The sequence below is a fragment of the Sphaeramia orbicularis genome, unplaced genomic scaffold (genome assembly GCF_902148855.1).
Source record: "Sphaeramia orbicularis unplaced genomic scaffold, fSphaOr1.1, whole genome shotgun sequence".
In the NCBI taxonomy this organism is placed as follows: domain Eukaryota; kingdom Metazoa; phylum Chordata; class Actinopteri; order Kurtiformes; family Apogonidae; genus Sphaeramia; species Sphaeramia orbicularis.
This window is the reverse complement of record NW_021941442.1, coordinates 433,706-451,598: the sequence shown is the minus strand read 5'-3', so window position 1 is coordinate 451,598 and position 17,893 is coordinate 433,706. Positions and strand designations below refer to the sequence as shown.

Here is a 17,893-nt window from a genome sequence, read left to right as displayed (position 1 = left end):
TAAATGTTCTGACAGACATTAAGAATGGTTAAAAGTTGGGTTAATTATCTGTGTGAGATAAACAAAGATTTATGCAACTGTTAATGCAGCTGTCCACAATAATCTAATATAAGATTATTAAATCCTGTGTAGATCAGTGTTCTGATTTCATATATCAGCCAATATCAGATATCAGCCAATATAATGAATATCAGCTTTTTTTTAGCCTTCAATATTGGCATCGGCCCCGAAAATCCCATATCAGTCGGGCTCTAATGTCCATGATCTGATCCATGGACCACATACTAGACCCACGTGGGACTAGTATGTGGTCCAGCTTGTCTTCATGTTTACTGTTCTTCTGACTCATTGAGTGACAGACTCAGAGCAGAACCACAGGCTCGTTCCTTAATTGCTCTCTTTTTATTATTCTTCCTCTGTTTTTATTCTTGTACAAACCCAAACCCAGCAGAGCCTGAACCAGTGAACACTGCCCCACTGAGTCCTCATTACCTTCCTCCAGTTCCACCTGTGGACTGGTTCTGACTGTTTGGACCACATCCATGGTTCTAATCAGACAAACCCAGTCCACCTGCTGCTGCTGAACACACACACACACACCTACACCTGTTACTACACACACTGGGAAACTGTCGTGACGCATTTACCAAAGAAAAAGTTATTATGACTAATTTCACAAACAAAGACTTAAAAAATACATGTTCCAGCTGCACTTTTTAGTCCCTTTGTTTCTACTTTTGCTTCTAAAACTCTCCTGTGTGCAGTGGATTTATGAACAGATGTACAGTCGAACTGTTCAAAGGAAACATTCACAGACACAGGTCACTGTAAAACACTGGGAAATATATCTGGAACTATACATGTAAGCTCAAATGTGCTCACAGCTCTTCTGTGTGTCTGTGTTCATATTAAATATTAAATCGGTTTATATAAAATTAAATATAAACCAATATATATGTGTGTGTGTGTGTGTGTGTGTATATATATATATATGTTTCTGATAAATTCCCGATTTTTACTGCAAAGGAGGCTATGTTTTTGCCACAGTTTGTTTGTTTGTTTGCAAGACAACTGAAAAAAAGTTATGGATGAATTTTCATGAAATTTTCAGTAAATGCTGATACTGGCACAAGGAAGAAATGATTAAATTTTGGTGGTGGTGGGGGGGGGTTGGGATCTGTCTTGGTGGAGGTCTGCACTCTCTGAGTGCTTTTCTAGTTTTCCTCTAAAAACTCCATTTTCCATTTCATGGAAGGTGTGTTAATTCAATTGATTGTAATCAGATTACTGCTGTTATCTAGGGCCAGTTTCCTTCACTGATTTGATTTCCATTCATAAGGTTCTGAATCAATTAATCACAATTTGATTCAATTCAATTCAATATTGATTGATTCAGTTTCATTTACTGACACCAAAGTACAGTTTTGAACTGTAATCTGATTATTTGAGTACTGCAGACATGACACACATCAGTACTGGGATCAATACTGATATTAGAAAGGACATAAATCTGACATTTCATCAGTCAACAGATGAATCTGCTCTGAAACAATGAACACAAACAGTACCATGTTTGTACAGTGGCCCCGCCCCCTGAAGCAGAATCATGTTGGGCCCTTGGTACACTGGGGTGGGGGGGGGGTCGTACAGTGTCCATTGTGGTTCATCCTACTATATAATGTACATTTCGGCCCTGACTCCTGTCCGGTGTCTGTCCCATCGATGTCCGATCGATGTTGCAAACATGGGACACGGGGGGGCGTTTGGGCACAATGACGCTGTTACACCACGGGGGGGCGTTTGGGCACAATGATGCTGTTACACCACGGGGGGGCATTTGGGCACAATGACGCTGTTACACCACGGGGGGGCGTTTGGGCACAATGACGCTGTTACACCACGGGGGGGCGTTTGGGCACAATGACGCTGTTACACCACGGGGAGGCGTTTGGGTGCAATGACGCTGTTGCACCACAGGAGGGCACTGTCATACAAGGAACCACGGGTACAATGACACTAATACTTACTATAAACTGTTTGAGTACAGTGTGGGTCAGTATTACCCATCATGCCTCTGGTGTGTACTTACTATAAACTGTTCGATGTCCCGGTCCAGTCCTACGTTGGGCAGGTCTGGCATCATGTGTGCCACCACTTTGAACCCAGCGTCCTTGGACAGGTGGAAGGACTCACAAACAGCCCTGACGGTGTGTCCTCTGGGGACACAGACAAACACAAGGACATGAGGACGGGTCCAACTGTACATCTGTTACATTTGTCCATCTGTCCACCCCCGCCCCCCCCCCCCCCCCTGTCCTCCACACTTGGTGGTGTACTGGCCCCCCCACTCCCACCCCATCCCTGTTGGTGTCGTCCGTCCCCCCCCCCCCCCCAGACCTGTTGGTGTCCCGGGCCACGTCCTCGTACACACTCTGGACTCCTATCTCCAGGCGGGTGCAGCCGTACCCCAGCATGTCACTGAGGTGTCTCTTCAGACAGTAGTCTGGACGAGTCTCTATGGTGATTCCAACACATTTAGTGGAACTGCGCTCAGAGTATCTGCAGGATGGACAGACAGACAGACAGACAGACAGACAGAGTCAGTCAGTTCTCCTCCTGTTGAATGTTTTTTTTATTCTTGTGTCTTGCATATACACATGTCCAGCCCTTCCATGGGTTTATAAGACACCATAAATACAAACCACAGATCAAATACCAGACAATAGACACAATAGATATGAACTAAACAAAGTACTGACCAATTGAAACAAACACATCTGCAGCTTTTTCCAGGCTTTACAAACAAATAATGCTAATTTAAATACATCTGAACTAAACAACCATCTCATCTGGTCCTCATCAGAGCTCCAGAACATACACGTCGTCAAACACACAGGCTCTCAGTTCATCACAGACGACAATACAAAAGAACATGGGATTCATTTTCCACTTCCCCCGGATCACACAATCCAAAGTCTGTTTTCTTCTGGGGTTTGGGTCAATCTGCCAGTTTCTAAGGCCAAGGGAAGGATTCCTGTACGCAACTGAGCAATCAGGGACCTTTGGTTCCTGCTCAGATTAGCACTGACATAAAACTGTGTTTTCTATGTATTTTTTAGTTGAATGTACACTACCAGTCCACAGTTTGGACTCCCCTTCTCATTTAACTGACCACAGATGGACCACAGATGTCCAACCAGTGCTCAGCTTCACTGGGAACTCCTTCAGACTGTTGGAAAACATGTCAGGTGACTACCTCATGAAGCTCAATGAGAGAATGACAAGAATGTGCAAAGCAATAAAAAAAGCAAAATGTGGCTATTTTGAGGAATCTAAAATATAAAACATATTCTGAGTTATGTCACACTTTTTTTACTCCATAATTTCATATGTGTTCATTCATAGTCTCGATGCCTACAATGGAAATAGTCATGAAAATAAAGAAAATCCTGGTGAGTCCAAACTTCGGACTGGCAGTGTATGTTTGCAGCTTCAGTTTAGTCTGGATTAACATTAGGTTAGCTCTGATCTTATTAATGCTACATGAAAGGAAGTTGTGAAATATATACTGAAGTTGTGCTTCTGCAGACCTGTTTGTGTGTTCCCTAAAACCCTTCTGTCTCTGAACATCATCTTCTTAATAATAATAATAATAATAATAAGTGTGTTTTAATTTGACTGAAGGCTGTTCATGAACACCACAGATTTCTGGGATCATTTAACAAACATCACTTTGCATGCTGGGAGTTTGCACGACTCATTATGTCGACAGTTAACATTAACCTCCCATTAAGGACACACTAATGTAAGAAGAAAAGATGTTTGGAATGAGAGAAAAAATAAATGAGAAATTAATGAGTGTTTGCTTTTGCAGCAAAATCAAGTTAAATGCCTCAATCATTCATAGATTTATCGGTTCTGTCTGTCTGGGGGGGGGGGGGGGGTCCATCACCATGGCAACAGAAGGTTCAGATACAGACACCGTGGAACAAATCTGACCTGTTTTATTTTTTTATGTTATTTCTTCCCAGTCGCTCCTGTCCAGTGGGTGGGTCACATAATAAAACCAAGGCTCCAGGGCTGATTGTAAATCTGTTGGTTGTGATTGGACAGCTGATACCGACACTGACCATGTGACTGAAGCCGACAGTTTATCTTAAATGTACAAACACGGTTCTAGTCTGACTGTTGAACTGAAACATGAACATATAAATCAAGCTCCACGATTGTGGAACCTCCTCCTGCCTCAGTCCAGGAGGAGACACCCTCTGTCTGTTTCAGAGGAGGAGACACCCTCTGTCTGTTTCAGAGGAGGAGACACCCTCTGTCTGTTTCAGAGGAGGAGACACCCTCTGTCTGTTTCAGAGGAGGTTCCAAACGCTCCTTCAGATGAATCCTATCGTTAGTTCAGCTCAGGCTGATCTGAGTTCTGCTGATACAGGCTGAGACTGAAGGACACTGAGCTCTGATCTGAGACGCAAACTCTGGCACCTCCTCTCTGCTCCTCCTCCTCCTCTATGACCTCCTCTCTGCTCCTCCTCCTCTATGACCTCCTCTCTGCTGCTCCTCCTCTATCACCTCCTTTCTGCTCCTCCTCCTCTATGACCTCCTCTCTGCTCCTCCTCCTCTATCACCTCCTTTCTGCTCCTCCTCCTCTATGACCTCCTCTCTGCTCCTCCTCCTCCTCTATGACCTCCTCTCTGCTCCTCCTCCTCTATCACCTCCTTTCTGCTCCTCCTCCTCTATGACATCCTCTCTGCTCCTCCTCCTCTATCACCTCCTCTCTGCTCCTCCTCCTCTATCACCTCCTCTCTGCTGCTCCTCCTCCTCCTCTATGACCTCCTCTCTGCTCCTCCTCCTCCTCTATGACCTCCTTTCTGCTCGTCCTCCTCTATGACCTCCTCTCTGCTGCTCCTCCTCCTCCTCTATGACCTCCTCTCTGCTCCTCCTCCTCTATGACCTCCTCTCTGCTGCTCCTCCTCCTCCTCCTCTATCACCTCCTCTCTGCTCCTCCTCCTCCTCTATGACCTCCTCTCTGCTCCTCCTCCTCCTCTATTACCTCCTCTCTGCTCCTCTTTCCCTCTGTCCTTTTCTCTCCTAATTCTCTCTCCTGTTTACGCCCCAGTGAATACATGTTACTGACTTGACTTCTTCCCTGGAGTCTTTGTGCTTTATCGCCTCACAGGTTTTCCCTGGATCCTCACAGGTTTTCCCTGGATCCTCACAGGTTTTCCCTGGATCCTCTCTGGACCTGCTGCTGTGCTCCTCCTCTCTTCTCCATATAGTTCTCATAGTGTTTATTCTATAGTTCCATAGATGTTCTACTTCACTTTTCTGTGCATCAGTTCCATCCAAGTGTCTCCCCCTACCTCCCCCCTTCTCCCTCTCTCCCCCAGTCTCTCTCTCTCTCTGCTGTTAAATGTATTTTTTCCTTCCTCTCTCTCTCTCCTCTCACTAGTGTTTGTATGTTTCTATAAATTGTCTTCAGTCTGCTTTGGCCTAACTCTAGATGTAAAGTGTCATCACAGAACTTTTGTTGTGATTTGACGTTATAGAAATAAACTTTGATTTGATAAATGTTTTCAGTATTTGATGTGAACTGGAACCTGGACATCAGACTGACAGACCCAGTGTGTTTAATGGGTTTACAGTTCCATAGACGACTTCTTCTTCTTCTTCTTCTTCTTCATCCAGGGCTCCTTCAGTCATTGCCGCCCCCCCCCAGAGCCTTCAGACTCCAACAGCAGATACTCAGATACTTCAGACTCTGCACGACAACTTGTTTTGAGTCACTGATTGAAATGGTCAGAACACAACCCATTGAACACTCATCTGAGCGCGCTCCGTAGCTCTCGCTCATTTTCTCCAGTCCAGCTGCCGCAGTGACCATTAGCCCCCCCCCCCCATATTCCCTCTGATTCAGTCTGTGCTGTATCTGCTGGCAGTAAATGTCCATCTTTTACAGTCTGCTGGCTGATTTACACCAATTACAGCAGTGGATGCTCCACACACAGAGGAGTGTGATCAGCGTGGATGAAATGAATCAATAAAAACTCTATTATCTGAGGTGATTATCTGCAGGAGTCGTGCTGAGGCCATCAGATCAGAGCTGGATGAGCACGCTGAGAAGCAGACGTGAGCGTCATACCGCCACGCAGGATTATAAAAAAACAGATACAGGAGCATACGGGGACGGGGGGGGGCAGCACACCCACGTGCCCCCCCCTTAAACCACTCTGCGTCAGCCACATTTACCCCGGTCTAAGCATCTGAGCATACACACCAAGGTTATTATCGTAAACAAAAACTAACCAAATGACCAAAACTACAACTGTAAAAACATTTTCATTAACTGAAATAAATAAAATTATAATTAAAAGAAAAAAAACAAGCCAAAAAAATCTTGAATTAGGCAAAAAAAATTTTGAATGAAGTAAAAAAAAAAAAAAGGATGTGGGATGTTTTTGCAAAGTCAAAAATTCCACAGTCTTGAATTGAATTAAGCAAATAAATAAATAAATAAATAAATTAGCTTGAATTAAGGAAAAAATGTCGAATTAAGCAAAAACAAAATCTTCAATTAAGTAAAATAAAATCTTGAATTAAGCAAAAATTAATCTTGAATTAAGCAAACAAAAATAAAAAAATAAATAAAAAATCTTGAATTAAGCAAAAAAAAAAAAAAAAAATTCTTGAATTAAGCCAAAAAAAATCCTAAATTTAGCAAAAAATCTTGAATTAAGCAAAAAATCTTCAATTAACAACTTCAAATGTTTCTCTTTGTTTTAGTGCAAAAAATAACATTAAATTATGGAAATACTGACATTTCCAAATTATCCTGCAATAATAAAATGTGAATAACCTGAACAAATATGACCAACCTGAAATGTCTAAAGCCCATGGGATGTTTTTGCAAAGTCAAAAATTCCACAGTCTTGAATTGAATTAAGCAAAACAAAAATAAATAGCTTGAATTCAGGGAAAAATGTTGAATTAAGCAAAAAAAAATCTTAAATTTAGCAAAAAATCTTAAATTTAGCCAAAAAATCTTGAATTATAAAAGTATCTTCATAATATAATGTTTTGTTTTTTTTTCACTCAAACACAGACATAAATGTGCAGTTGTCATTCTTTCTGGGTTCTTCTGTTCTTATTTGACTGGTTGGGTCCACTGCAGATCAGATCAGACTGAATATGGAACCTGACAGAACAGGAGTTTAGAACCCTGTCCTGTATTAGATGTCCAAACTCCTCTGCTTTCGCCTTTATCAGACTGAACCCTCCTGACAAATAAACAAAGCTCCTGGACTGGACTCTAGAGCCATTATTCAGTCCGATCACCTGGATGATGTGGTCAACAAACGGCCGCTTCTCTGACTGTGACTTTTTTTCAGACTCATCTGTAAAGTGTCTTCTGTGTCATATATTTATTACTCAGCCTGTGCCCAGTTCCATTCAGATACGCCTAAACTCACTGAAGTCACAAATCAATGCGTGAAAGTGAAGAGTCTGCACTCCAGTATTTATTTATTGACCTGCTGGGTTCACAACGGCTCCATTTAGCACTGTAATCTGTGGACGCTGTGGACACAGCAGATCCTACAGGAGTTAAAGGTCCAGGGGTGGACCCAGGTCACAACACATTTACAAACTACACTATAAATAATAGAGAACGTAAAGGTGGAAACTCAGAACTAATGTGGAGACGGAATTAGTTATAGACGGAACTAATTCAGTGGGAATTCCAACAGGTTGTGTAAATCCACTGGATTTGTGTCCAAATGAATGTACAGATAGTTGATCATCAGCTGGAGGGTTCAAATTCAAACTGTCTGAATTATTAGAGTCCAAATACACAAAGAAATTAACAAAACCCTATGAAAATCTAGCAAAATAATGAACAAAACTGAACAAAACTCGAGCAAAAATATAAACAAAATCAGGCAAAATAATGACAAAAATGAACAAAACCGAACAAAAATCCAGCAAAATAAAGAAAAAAAATTTAAAAAACTGAACAAAAATCGAGTAAAATGACAAAAATGAACAAAACTGAACAAAAACCGAGCAAAATAATGAAAAAAAAAAGAAAAGAACTGAACAAAAATTTAATAAAATGACAAAAATGAACAAAACCGAACAAAGACTGAGCAAAATAATGAAAAAAATTGAGAAAACTGAAAAAAATTAAGCAAAAAAAAAAAAGAATGAAATGAACAAAAACGAAGAAAAATCGAGCAAGATAATGACAAAAACTCAGCCCTTCACATGTTGAATTACACACCCATTTGATGTGTGTTCATCCTTTGGCTGTTTATTGTAAAGTGTCTGTGAATACTTAGAAAAGCACTATAGCAAACCAATATTATTATTATTATTATTATTATTATTATTATTATTATTATTATTATTATCATTATTATTATTAACGATGTTCTGACGTTTGTGTAAGAACACAAATCCAGAATCCATGTCATATCCTAGAAGCCCTGTGGACTGGTCCAGCCACAGTCCAGTACTAGAGCTCCCTCTGCTGGACACTGTGGTGCATGTGTCCAAATGTGGGCCAACACACAACAACTGTCGGAATGAAGAACCCAACGAGCGCACGCACACAAATGAAGTCTGTTCACAGAAGCTCCAGCCAAAGCACCGGAACACATCTGTCCAACTGAGTTCAGTTCAGGTTCACAGACAGATGAATATTTTATATCAAGTGGGCCGGACCAGTCAAATAGAAGAAAAAATAGCAGGATACCAACTGATAAGGTGAGTTTGACAGCCCTGCTTTAGGGAACGGCTCCAAGTCTGGACACATTCACAGTCTGGACTCCAACCGCTGATGACGACAAACAATTATGGAGAAATACTGGAGAAATGTTGGACTGAAGTCTGGACCTGATATGAACAACTGAGGAGATGGAACCAGTTAGAGACGCAACTAATGAAGAAGGAATTCAAATGAAAGAAAACAAATGAAAATTGAACAAAATAATGAAAAAAATGAACAAAACCGAACAAAAATCGAGCAAAATAATGAAAAAATGAACAAAATTGATCTGTGCAAATGTTGTCAGTAGTTATAAAATGTAACTAATGAATCAGAAATTCCAACAGGTTGTGTAAATCCAATGGATTTGTGTCCAGATGAACGTACAGATAGTTTAGTTCAAATTCAAACTGTCTGAACTATTAGCGTCCAAATACACACAGAACTGAACCCCAGACTAAGAACAGACGCTTTACATTATCATGAACCATTTCACCTCCTCAGACTCAGGTAACGTCTGCACACTACCAGCTTTTTTTGGTTCTTTTTATTCAATCAGTGCCTACATTGGAAACATAATGATGCAACAGTTTTTTCAGATGCAGTTTCTACAATTTAGATGGAATGTCCTTTGTGGTGGACAGTTTTCTTTTGTTTTTTTTGTATATAGTTGTGAAACTCTGGTCCACAAATGTGGACAGAAAACCCCCCGCTGGGTCTGAGGAGGATAAAGCAGATCCAAACGCACACTAAAGCCAGAACATCAGCAGTCTGTCCACGTGTGTTCTCACCTGACGGCCTCGTCCACGCTGTTGGACGTGTGTCCGGACAGGGCGTCGTGCAGGTTCCGGATAAAATAGTCCCTGTAGTCCTCAGGCAGAGCCATGAAAGTCCCGCCCATCACGATGAACTCCACCTTATCCACACTGTGTCCCAGCTGCTTCAGCTGTCAATCAAACACAAGACACACGGCATTGGTTCATTTGGGACAAACACAAACAGACACAAGGGCTGTGTATCAGCCCTCGTTTGAAGTTGTTCATTCAAGCTTTTTTTTTTTTACTTAATTCAAGATTTTTTTTTTTACTTAATTCAAGATTTTTTTTTTTTTTTTTGCTTAATTCAAGATTTTTTTTTTTTTACTTAACTCAAGATTTTTTTTGGCCTAATTGAAGATGTTTTTTACTTAAATGAAGATTTTTGCTTAATTAAAGATTTTTTAAATTTAATTCAAGATTTCTTTTTTTTGGCTTAATTCAAGATTTTTTTGACTTAATTCAAGATTTTTTTTTGACGTAATTCAAGATTTTTTTTTGACTTAATTAAATATTTTTTTTTACTTCATTGAAGATTTTTGCTTAATTGAAGATTTTTTGCTCAATTGAAGAATTTTTGCTTAATTCAAGGGATTTTTTTTGGCTTGATTCAAGATTTTTTTTTCTTAATTCAAGATTTTTTTGCTTAATTTAAGATTCTTTGCTTAATTCAAGATTTTCTGCTACATTCAAGGGATTTTTTGTCTTAATTCAAGATTTTTTTTTACTTAATTGAAGATTTTGTTTTGCTTAATTCAAGATTTTTTTTTCTAATTTTAAGCGTTTTTTTTTTTTTTTTTTCTTAATTCAAGATTTAGTATGTAATTTTGTGTTTTGAAGTAAAGCTGTGAACCTCTTGTCCACTCCAGAGGACACACATGTGTTGGTGTCTGAGGAGGACACAGTGAGGCCTGGACACAGTGTTCAAAGAGTCCACTGACCTGTTCCACCCGATGTCTGGTCTGAAGGTACGGGTCATACCGGGCCCGGATGGCTCTCATGGATGTGGGCTAGGACCACGGAGACAAAGAGACACACATCAGAACCATGGACATGGAGGACACAGACGTCCAACCACAACCAAACAACTGGGTCAGATTTAGGACCACACGACAGTGGTCCGGGTCAGATTTAGGACCACATATGACAGTGGTCCGGGTCAGATTTAGGACCACACATGACAGTGGTCCGGGTCAGATTTAGGACCACACATGACAGTGGTCAGTATACCCAGTGTATCCAGTATACCCAGTCTAATTCCTTACCTCATATCCAGTATAGGACTGTGTGGAGTATTCAAAGTCAGAGTCTGGACCTCCAGGACAGTATCTACAGAACACACACAGGTTTTATATACTGGTGTGTGTGTGTGTGTGTGTGTGTGTGTGTGGACCTGCAGCTCATACTTACACACAGATGTTTCCTGTGAAGCTGATGTGTGGACATCGATGAGGTTTGCACATGACAGCGACAACTGCAATCTGAACAACAACACGAATACACAACAGAACACAACTGTTCAGACCAGGTCTAGTTTTTAGACGTACCTGCTGGATGTACGTCTAAAAACTAGACCTGATCTGAACAAAAGAAACTAGAAGCACTCGGAGAGCGCAGACCTCCACCAAGGCTGATCAGTGGCCCCCCCCGTGGGCCCCCCCACCCCCGATCACCACCAAAATTTAATCATTTCTTCCTTAACCCATTTCCAACAAACCCTGAAAATTTCATCCACATCTGTCCATAACTTTTTGAGTTATGTTGCACACTAACGGACAGACAAACAGACAGACAGACAAACAAACAAACAAACAAACAAACAAACAAACAAACAAACAAACAAACAAACAAACAAACAAACAAACCCTGGCAAAAACAGAACCTCCTTGGCAGAGGTAATAAAGAAAAGTATAATGACATCAACAGAAGACCAGACTGAAGGTCATTAGCCCAAACACAAACACACATTCTATGTCAGAGCACACAACTGCCCTCAGTAACCCCCCACCCCACCCCCACCCACCCCCACCAACACAAACACCAGATCACCCCATGAGTAACCTCAAAGTCAATACATTAATGACATTTAATTAGAATTCTATAGTCATATAAATACCACACTAGTATTAACACTATTATTAACATTATTATTAACACTATTACTATCATTATTATTAACACTATTATTATCACTATTATTATCATCACTATTATTAACACTAGTATTATCCCTATTATTAAAACAATTTTTAATAACACTATTATTATCACTATTATTAACACTAGCATTAACACTATTATTATCACTGTTATTAACACTAGTATTATCACTATTATTAACACTATTATTATCACTATTATTAACACTAGTATTATCCCTATTATTAAAACTATTATTAACACTATTATTATCACTATTATTAACACTAGCATTAACACTATTATTATCACTGTTATTAACACTAGTATTATCACTATTATTAACACTATTATTATCACTATTATTAACACTAGTATTATCCCTATTATCAATACTATTATTAACACTATTATTATCACATTATTAACACTAGCATTAACACTATTATTATCACTGTTATTAACACTAGTATTATCACTATTATTAACACTATTATTAAGAATATTATTATCACTATTATTAACACTAGTATTAGCTCTAGTATTAACACTATTATTATCACTATTATTAACACTAGTATTATCCCTATTATTAAAACTATTATTAACACTATTATTATCACTATTATTAACACTAGCATTAAAACTATTATTATCACTGTTATTAACACTAGTATTATCACTATTATTATCACTATTATTAACACTAGTATTAGCACTAGTATTAACACTATTATTATCACTATTATTAACACTAGTATTATCCCTATTATTAAAACTATTATTAACACTATTATTATCACTAGCATTAACACTATTATTATCACTGTTATAAACACTATTATTATCACTATTATTAACACTTATTATCACTATTATTAACACTAGTATTAACACTATTATTAACACTAGTATTAACACTATTATTAACACTCTCATTAACACTAGTATTAACACTATTATTAACACTAGTATTATCACTATTATTATCATCACTATTATTAACACTAGTATTATCCCTATTATTAACACTATTATTATCACTATTATTAACACTAGTATTAACACTAGCATTAACACTATTATTATCACTATTATTAACACTAGTATTATCACTATTATTAACACTATTATTATCACTATTATTAACACTAGTATTAGCACTAGTATTAACACTATTATTATCACTATTATTAACACTAGTATTATCACTAGTATTATCATCACTAGTATTAACACTATTATTAACACTATTATAATCACTATTATTATCATCACTTTTATTAACACTAGTATTAACACTATTATTATCACTATTATTAACACTAGTATTAACACTATTATTATCACTATTAGTAACACTCTTATTAACACTATTATTATCACTATTATTAACACTAGTATTAACACTATTATTAACGCTATTATTATTATCACTATTATTAACACTATTATTATCATTATTAACACTATTACTATTACTATTATTATCACTATTATTAACACTTTTATTATCACTATTATTAACACTATTATTAAAACTATTAATATCACTATTATTAACACTATTATTAACACTATAATTAAAACCATTATTATCACTATTATTAACAATATTATTAACACTATTATTAAAACTATTATTATCACTATTATTATCAATATTATTAACACTTTTATTATCATCACTATTATTAACACTATTATCACTATTAGTAACACTCTTATTAACACTATTATCCCTATTATTAACACTAGTATTAACACTATTATTAACGCTATTATTATCATCACTATTATTAACACTATTATTATCATTAACACTATTACTATCACTATTATTATCATTATTATTAACACTATTATTAACACTATTATTAAAACTATTATTATCACTATTATCAATATTATTAACACTATTATTATCATCACTATTATTAACACTATTATCACTATTAGTAACACTCTTATTAACACTATTATTATCACTATTATTAACACTAGTATTAACACTATTATTAACGCTATTATTATCACTATTATTAACACTATTATTATCATTATTAACACTATTACTATCACTATTATTAACACTATTATTATCACTTTTATTAACACTAGTATTAACACTATTATTATCAATATTATTAACGCTATTATTTTCACTATTATTAACACTATAATTAAAACCATTATTATCACTATTATTATCACTATTATTAACACTATTATTATAACTATTATTAACACTATTATTATCACTATTGTTAACACTATTATTATCACGATTATTAACACTATTATTAACACTAGTATTAACACTATTATTAACACTCTCATTAACACTAGTATTAACACTATTATTAACACTATTATTATCACTATTATTATCATCACTATTATTAACACTAGTATTATCCCTATTATTAACACTATTATTATCACTATTATTAACACTAGTATTAACACTAGCATTAACACTATTATTATCACTATTATTAACACTAGTATTATCACTATTATTAACACTATTATTATCACTATTATTAACACTAGTATTAGCACTAGTATTAACACTATTATTAACACTAGTATTATCACTAGTATTATCATCACTAGTATTAACACTATTATTAACACTATTATAATCACTATTATCATCACTTTTATTAACACTAGTATTAACACTATTATTATCACTATTATTAACACTAGTATTAACACTATTATTATCACTATTAGTAACACTCTTATTAACACTATTATTATCATCACTATTATTAACACTAGTATTAACACTATTATTAACGCTATTATTATTATCACTATTATTAACACTATTATTATCATTAACACTATTACTATTACTATTATTATCACTATTATTAACACTTTTATTATCACTATTATTAACACTATTATTAAAACTATTAATATCACTATTATTAACACTATTATTATCACTATTATTAACACTATAATTAAAACCATTATTATCACTATTATTAACAATATTATTAACACTATTATTAAAACTATTATTATCACTATTATTATCAATATTATTAACACTTTTATTATCATCACTATTATTAACACTATTATCACTATTAGTAACACTCTTATTAACACTATTATCCCTATTATTAACACTAGTATTAACACTATTATTAACGCTATTATTATCATCACTATTATTAACACTATTATTATCATTAACACTATTACTATCACTATTATCATCATTATTATTAACACTATTATTAACACTATTATTAAAACTATTATTATCACTATTATTATCATCAATATTATTAACACTATTATTATCATCACTATTATTAACACTATTATCACTATTAGTAACACTCTTATTAACACTATTATTATCACTATTATTAACACTAGTATTAACACTATTATTAACGCTATTATTATCACTATTATTAACACTATTATTATCATTATTAACACTATTACTATCACTATTATTAACACTATTATTATCACTTTTATTAACACTAGTATTAACACTATTATTATCAATATTATTAACGCTATTATTTTCACTATTATTAACACTATAATTAAAACCATTATTATCACTATTATTATCACTATTATTAACACTATTATTATAACTATTATTAACACTATTATTATCACTATTGTTAACACTATTATTAACATTTGTTGTTAGTTTTATTTCATATTTGTCTTTATTTGTGTTTTATTTGTTTGCTCTATCAGTGTTCGATCAGAGTGTGGTGTTAATCAGCTGAACAGACTGTGTGGTGGTCCAGTGTTAATCAGCTGAACAGACTGTGTGGTGGTCCAGTGTTAATCAGCTGAACAGACTGTGTGGTGTCCTTCTTTTTCTTTTTTTTTTGAGGCCTCCTTACCCCGCTGGCCGTTCGTATGGGTTTGGCCTTCAGTTTGGGGACCAGCGCTCGGCGGTACTGTGGAGGAACTGCGGCGATGATGTCCACCAGACGAGGCTGGGCTTCCAGGCCATACTTAGCTGAAGTCTGAGTCTTCACTCTGATGGAAACAAGAGGAGAAGAAAACAAGGAAGTTCAGACAAAGGATGGAAACCGACTGCATGGATCTGAAAAATACAGACTGTGTGGATGAAAAGCCAAACATGCAGAATACAGGTCAGATATTACACCGACCCCCAAAGGGTTAAAGACCTGCAGTTCCACAGTCTGACCGTCATCCAAAGACCTTACAGTTCCACACAGACAGTTCCATATAAACAGTTCCATATAAACAGTTCCACACAGACAGTTCGACACAGACAGTTCCATATAAACAGTTCCACACAGACAGTTCCATATAAACAGTTCCACACAGACAGTTCCATATAAACAGTTCCACACAGGCAGCTCCATATAAACAGTTCCACACAGACAGTTCCATATAAACAGTTCCACAGACAGTTCGACACAGACAGTTCCATATAAACAGTTCCACACAGACAGTTCCATATAAACAGTTCCACACAGACAGTTCCATATAAACAGTTCCACACAGACAGTTCCATATAAACAGTTCCACACAGGCACTTCCATATAAACAGTTCCAAACAGACAGTTCCATATAAACAGTTCCACACAGGCAGCTCCATATAAACAGTTCCACACAGGCAGCTCCATATAAACAGTTCCACACAGACAGTTCCATATAACAGTTCCACATACACGGTTCCACATAAACAGTTCCACACAGACAGTTCCATATAAACAGTTCCACACAGACGGTTCCACATAAACATATCCATATAAACAGTTCCACACAGGCAGTTCCATATAAACAGTTCCACACAGACAGTTGCACACAGACGGTTCCACATAAACAGTTCCATATAAACAGTTCCACACAGACAGTTTGACACAGACAGTTCCATATAAACAGTTCCACACAGGCAGTTCCATATAAACAGTTCCACACAGACAGTTCCACACAGACAGTTCCACACAGACGGTTCCACATAAACAGTTCCATATAAACAGTTCCACACAGACAGGTTGACACAGACAGTTCCATATAAATAGTTCCACACAGACAGTTCCATATAAACAGTTCCACACAGGCACTTCCATATAAACAGTTCCACACAGACAGTTCCATATAAACAGTTCCACACAGGCAGCTCCATGTAAACAGTTCCACACAGACAGTTCCCTATAACAGTTCCACATACACGGTTCCACATAAACAGTTCCACACAGACAGTTCCATATAAACAGTTCCACACAGACAGTTCCACACAGATGGTTCCACATAAACAGTTCCATATAAACAGTTCCACACAGACAGTTTGACACAGACAGTTCCATATAAACAGTTCCACACAGGCAGTTCCATATAAACAGTTCCATATAACAGTTCCACACAGACAGTTCCATATAAACAGTTCCACACAGACAGTTGTATATAAACAGTTCCATATAAACAGTTCCACACAGACAGTTCCATATAAACAGTTCCATATAAACAGTTCCACACAGACAGTTCCACACAGACAGTTCCATATAAACAGTTCCACACAGACAGTTCCATGTAAACAGTTCCACACAGACAGTTCCATGTAAACAGTTCCATATAAACAGTTCCACACAGACAGTTCCATATAAACAGTTCCACACAGACAGTTCCATATAAACAGTTCCACACAGGCACTTCCATATAAACAGTTCCACACAGACAGTTCCATATAAACAGTTCCACACAGGCAGCTCCATATAAACAGTTCCACACAGACAGTTCCATATAACAGTTCCACATACACGGTTCCACATAAACAGTTCCACACAGACAGTTCCATATAAACAGTTCCACACAGACAGTTCCACACAGACGGTTCCACATAAACAGTTCCATATAAACAGTTCCACACAGACAGTTTGACACAGACAGTTCCATATAAACAGTTCCACACAGGCAGTTCCATATAAACAGTTCCACACAGACGGTTCCACATAAACAGTTCCATATAAACAGTTCCACACAGACAGTTTGACACAGACAGTTCCATATAAACAGTTCCACACAGGCAGTTCCATATAAACAGTTCCATATAACAGTTCCACACAGACAGTTCCATATAAACAGTTCCACACAGACAGTTCCATATAAACAGTTCCACACAGACAGTTCCATATAA

General features: G+C 36.6%; 1 protein-coding gene across 1 annotated transcript in view; it reads right to left on the bottom strand.

Moving 5' to 3' along the window:
- LOC115415753 (elongator complex protein 3) overlaps positions 1-17,893 on the bottom strand; it is a 47,826-nt gene that overhangs the window by 24,483 nt on the left and 5,450 nt on the right. Inside the window, exons 3-9 of the mRNA XM_030129391.1 lie at positions 15,627-15,765; positions 10,996-11,066; positions 10,851-10,914; positions 10,527-10,595; positions 9,562-9,716; positions 2,398-2,559; positions 2,090-2,216 (exon numbers count right to left, since the gene is read on the bottom strand). Of these exons, the coding sequence (XP_029985251.1) occupies positions 2,090-2,216; positions 2,398-2,559; positions 9,562-9,716; positions 10,527-10,595; positions 10,851-10,914; positions 10,996-11,066; positions 15,627-15,765 (787 nt within the window). The remainder of the gene's footprint in view (positions 1-2,089; positions 2,217-2,397; positions 2,560-9,561; positions 9,717-10,526; positions 10,596-10,850; positions 10,915-10,995; positions 11,067-15,626; positions 15,766-17,893) is intronic.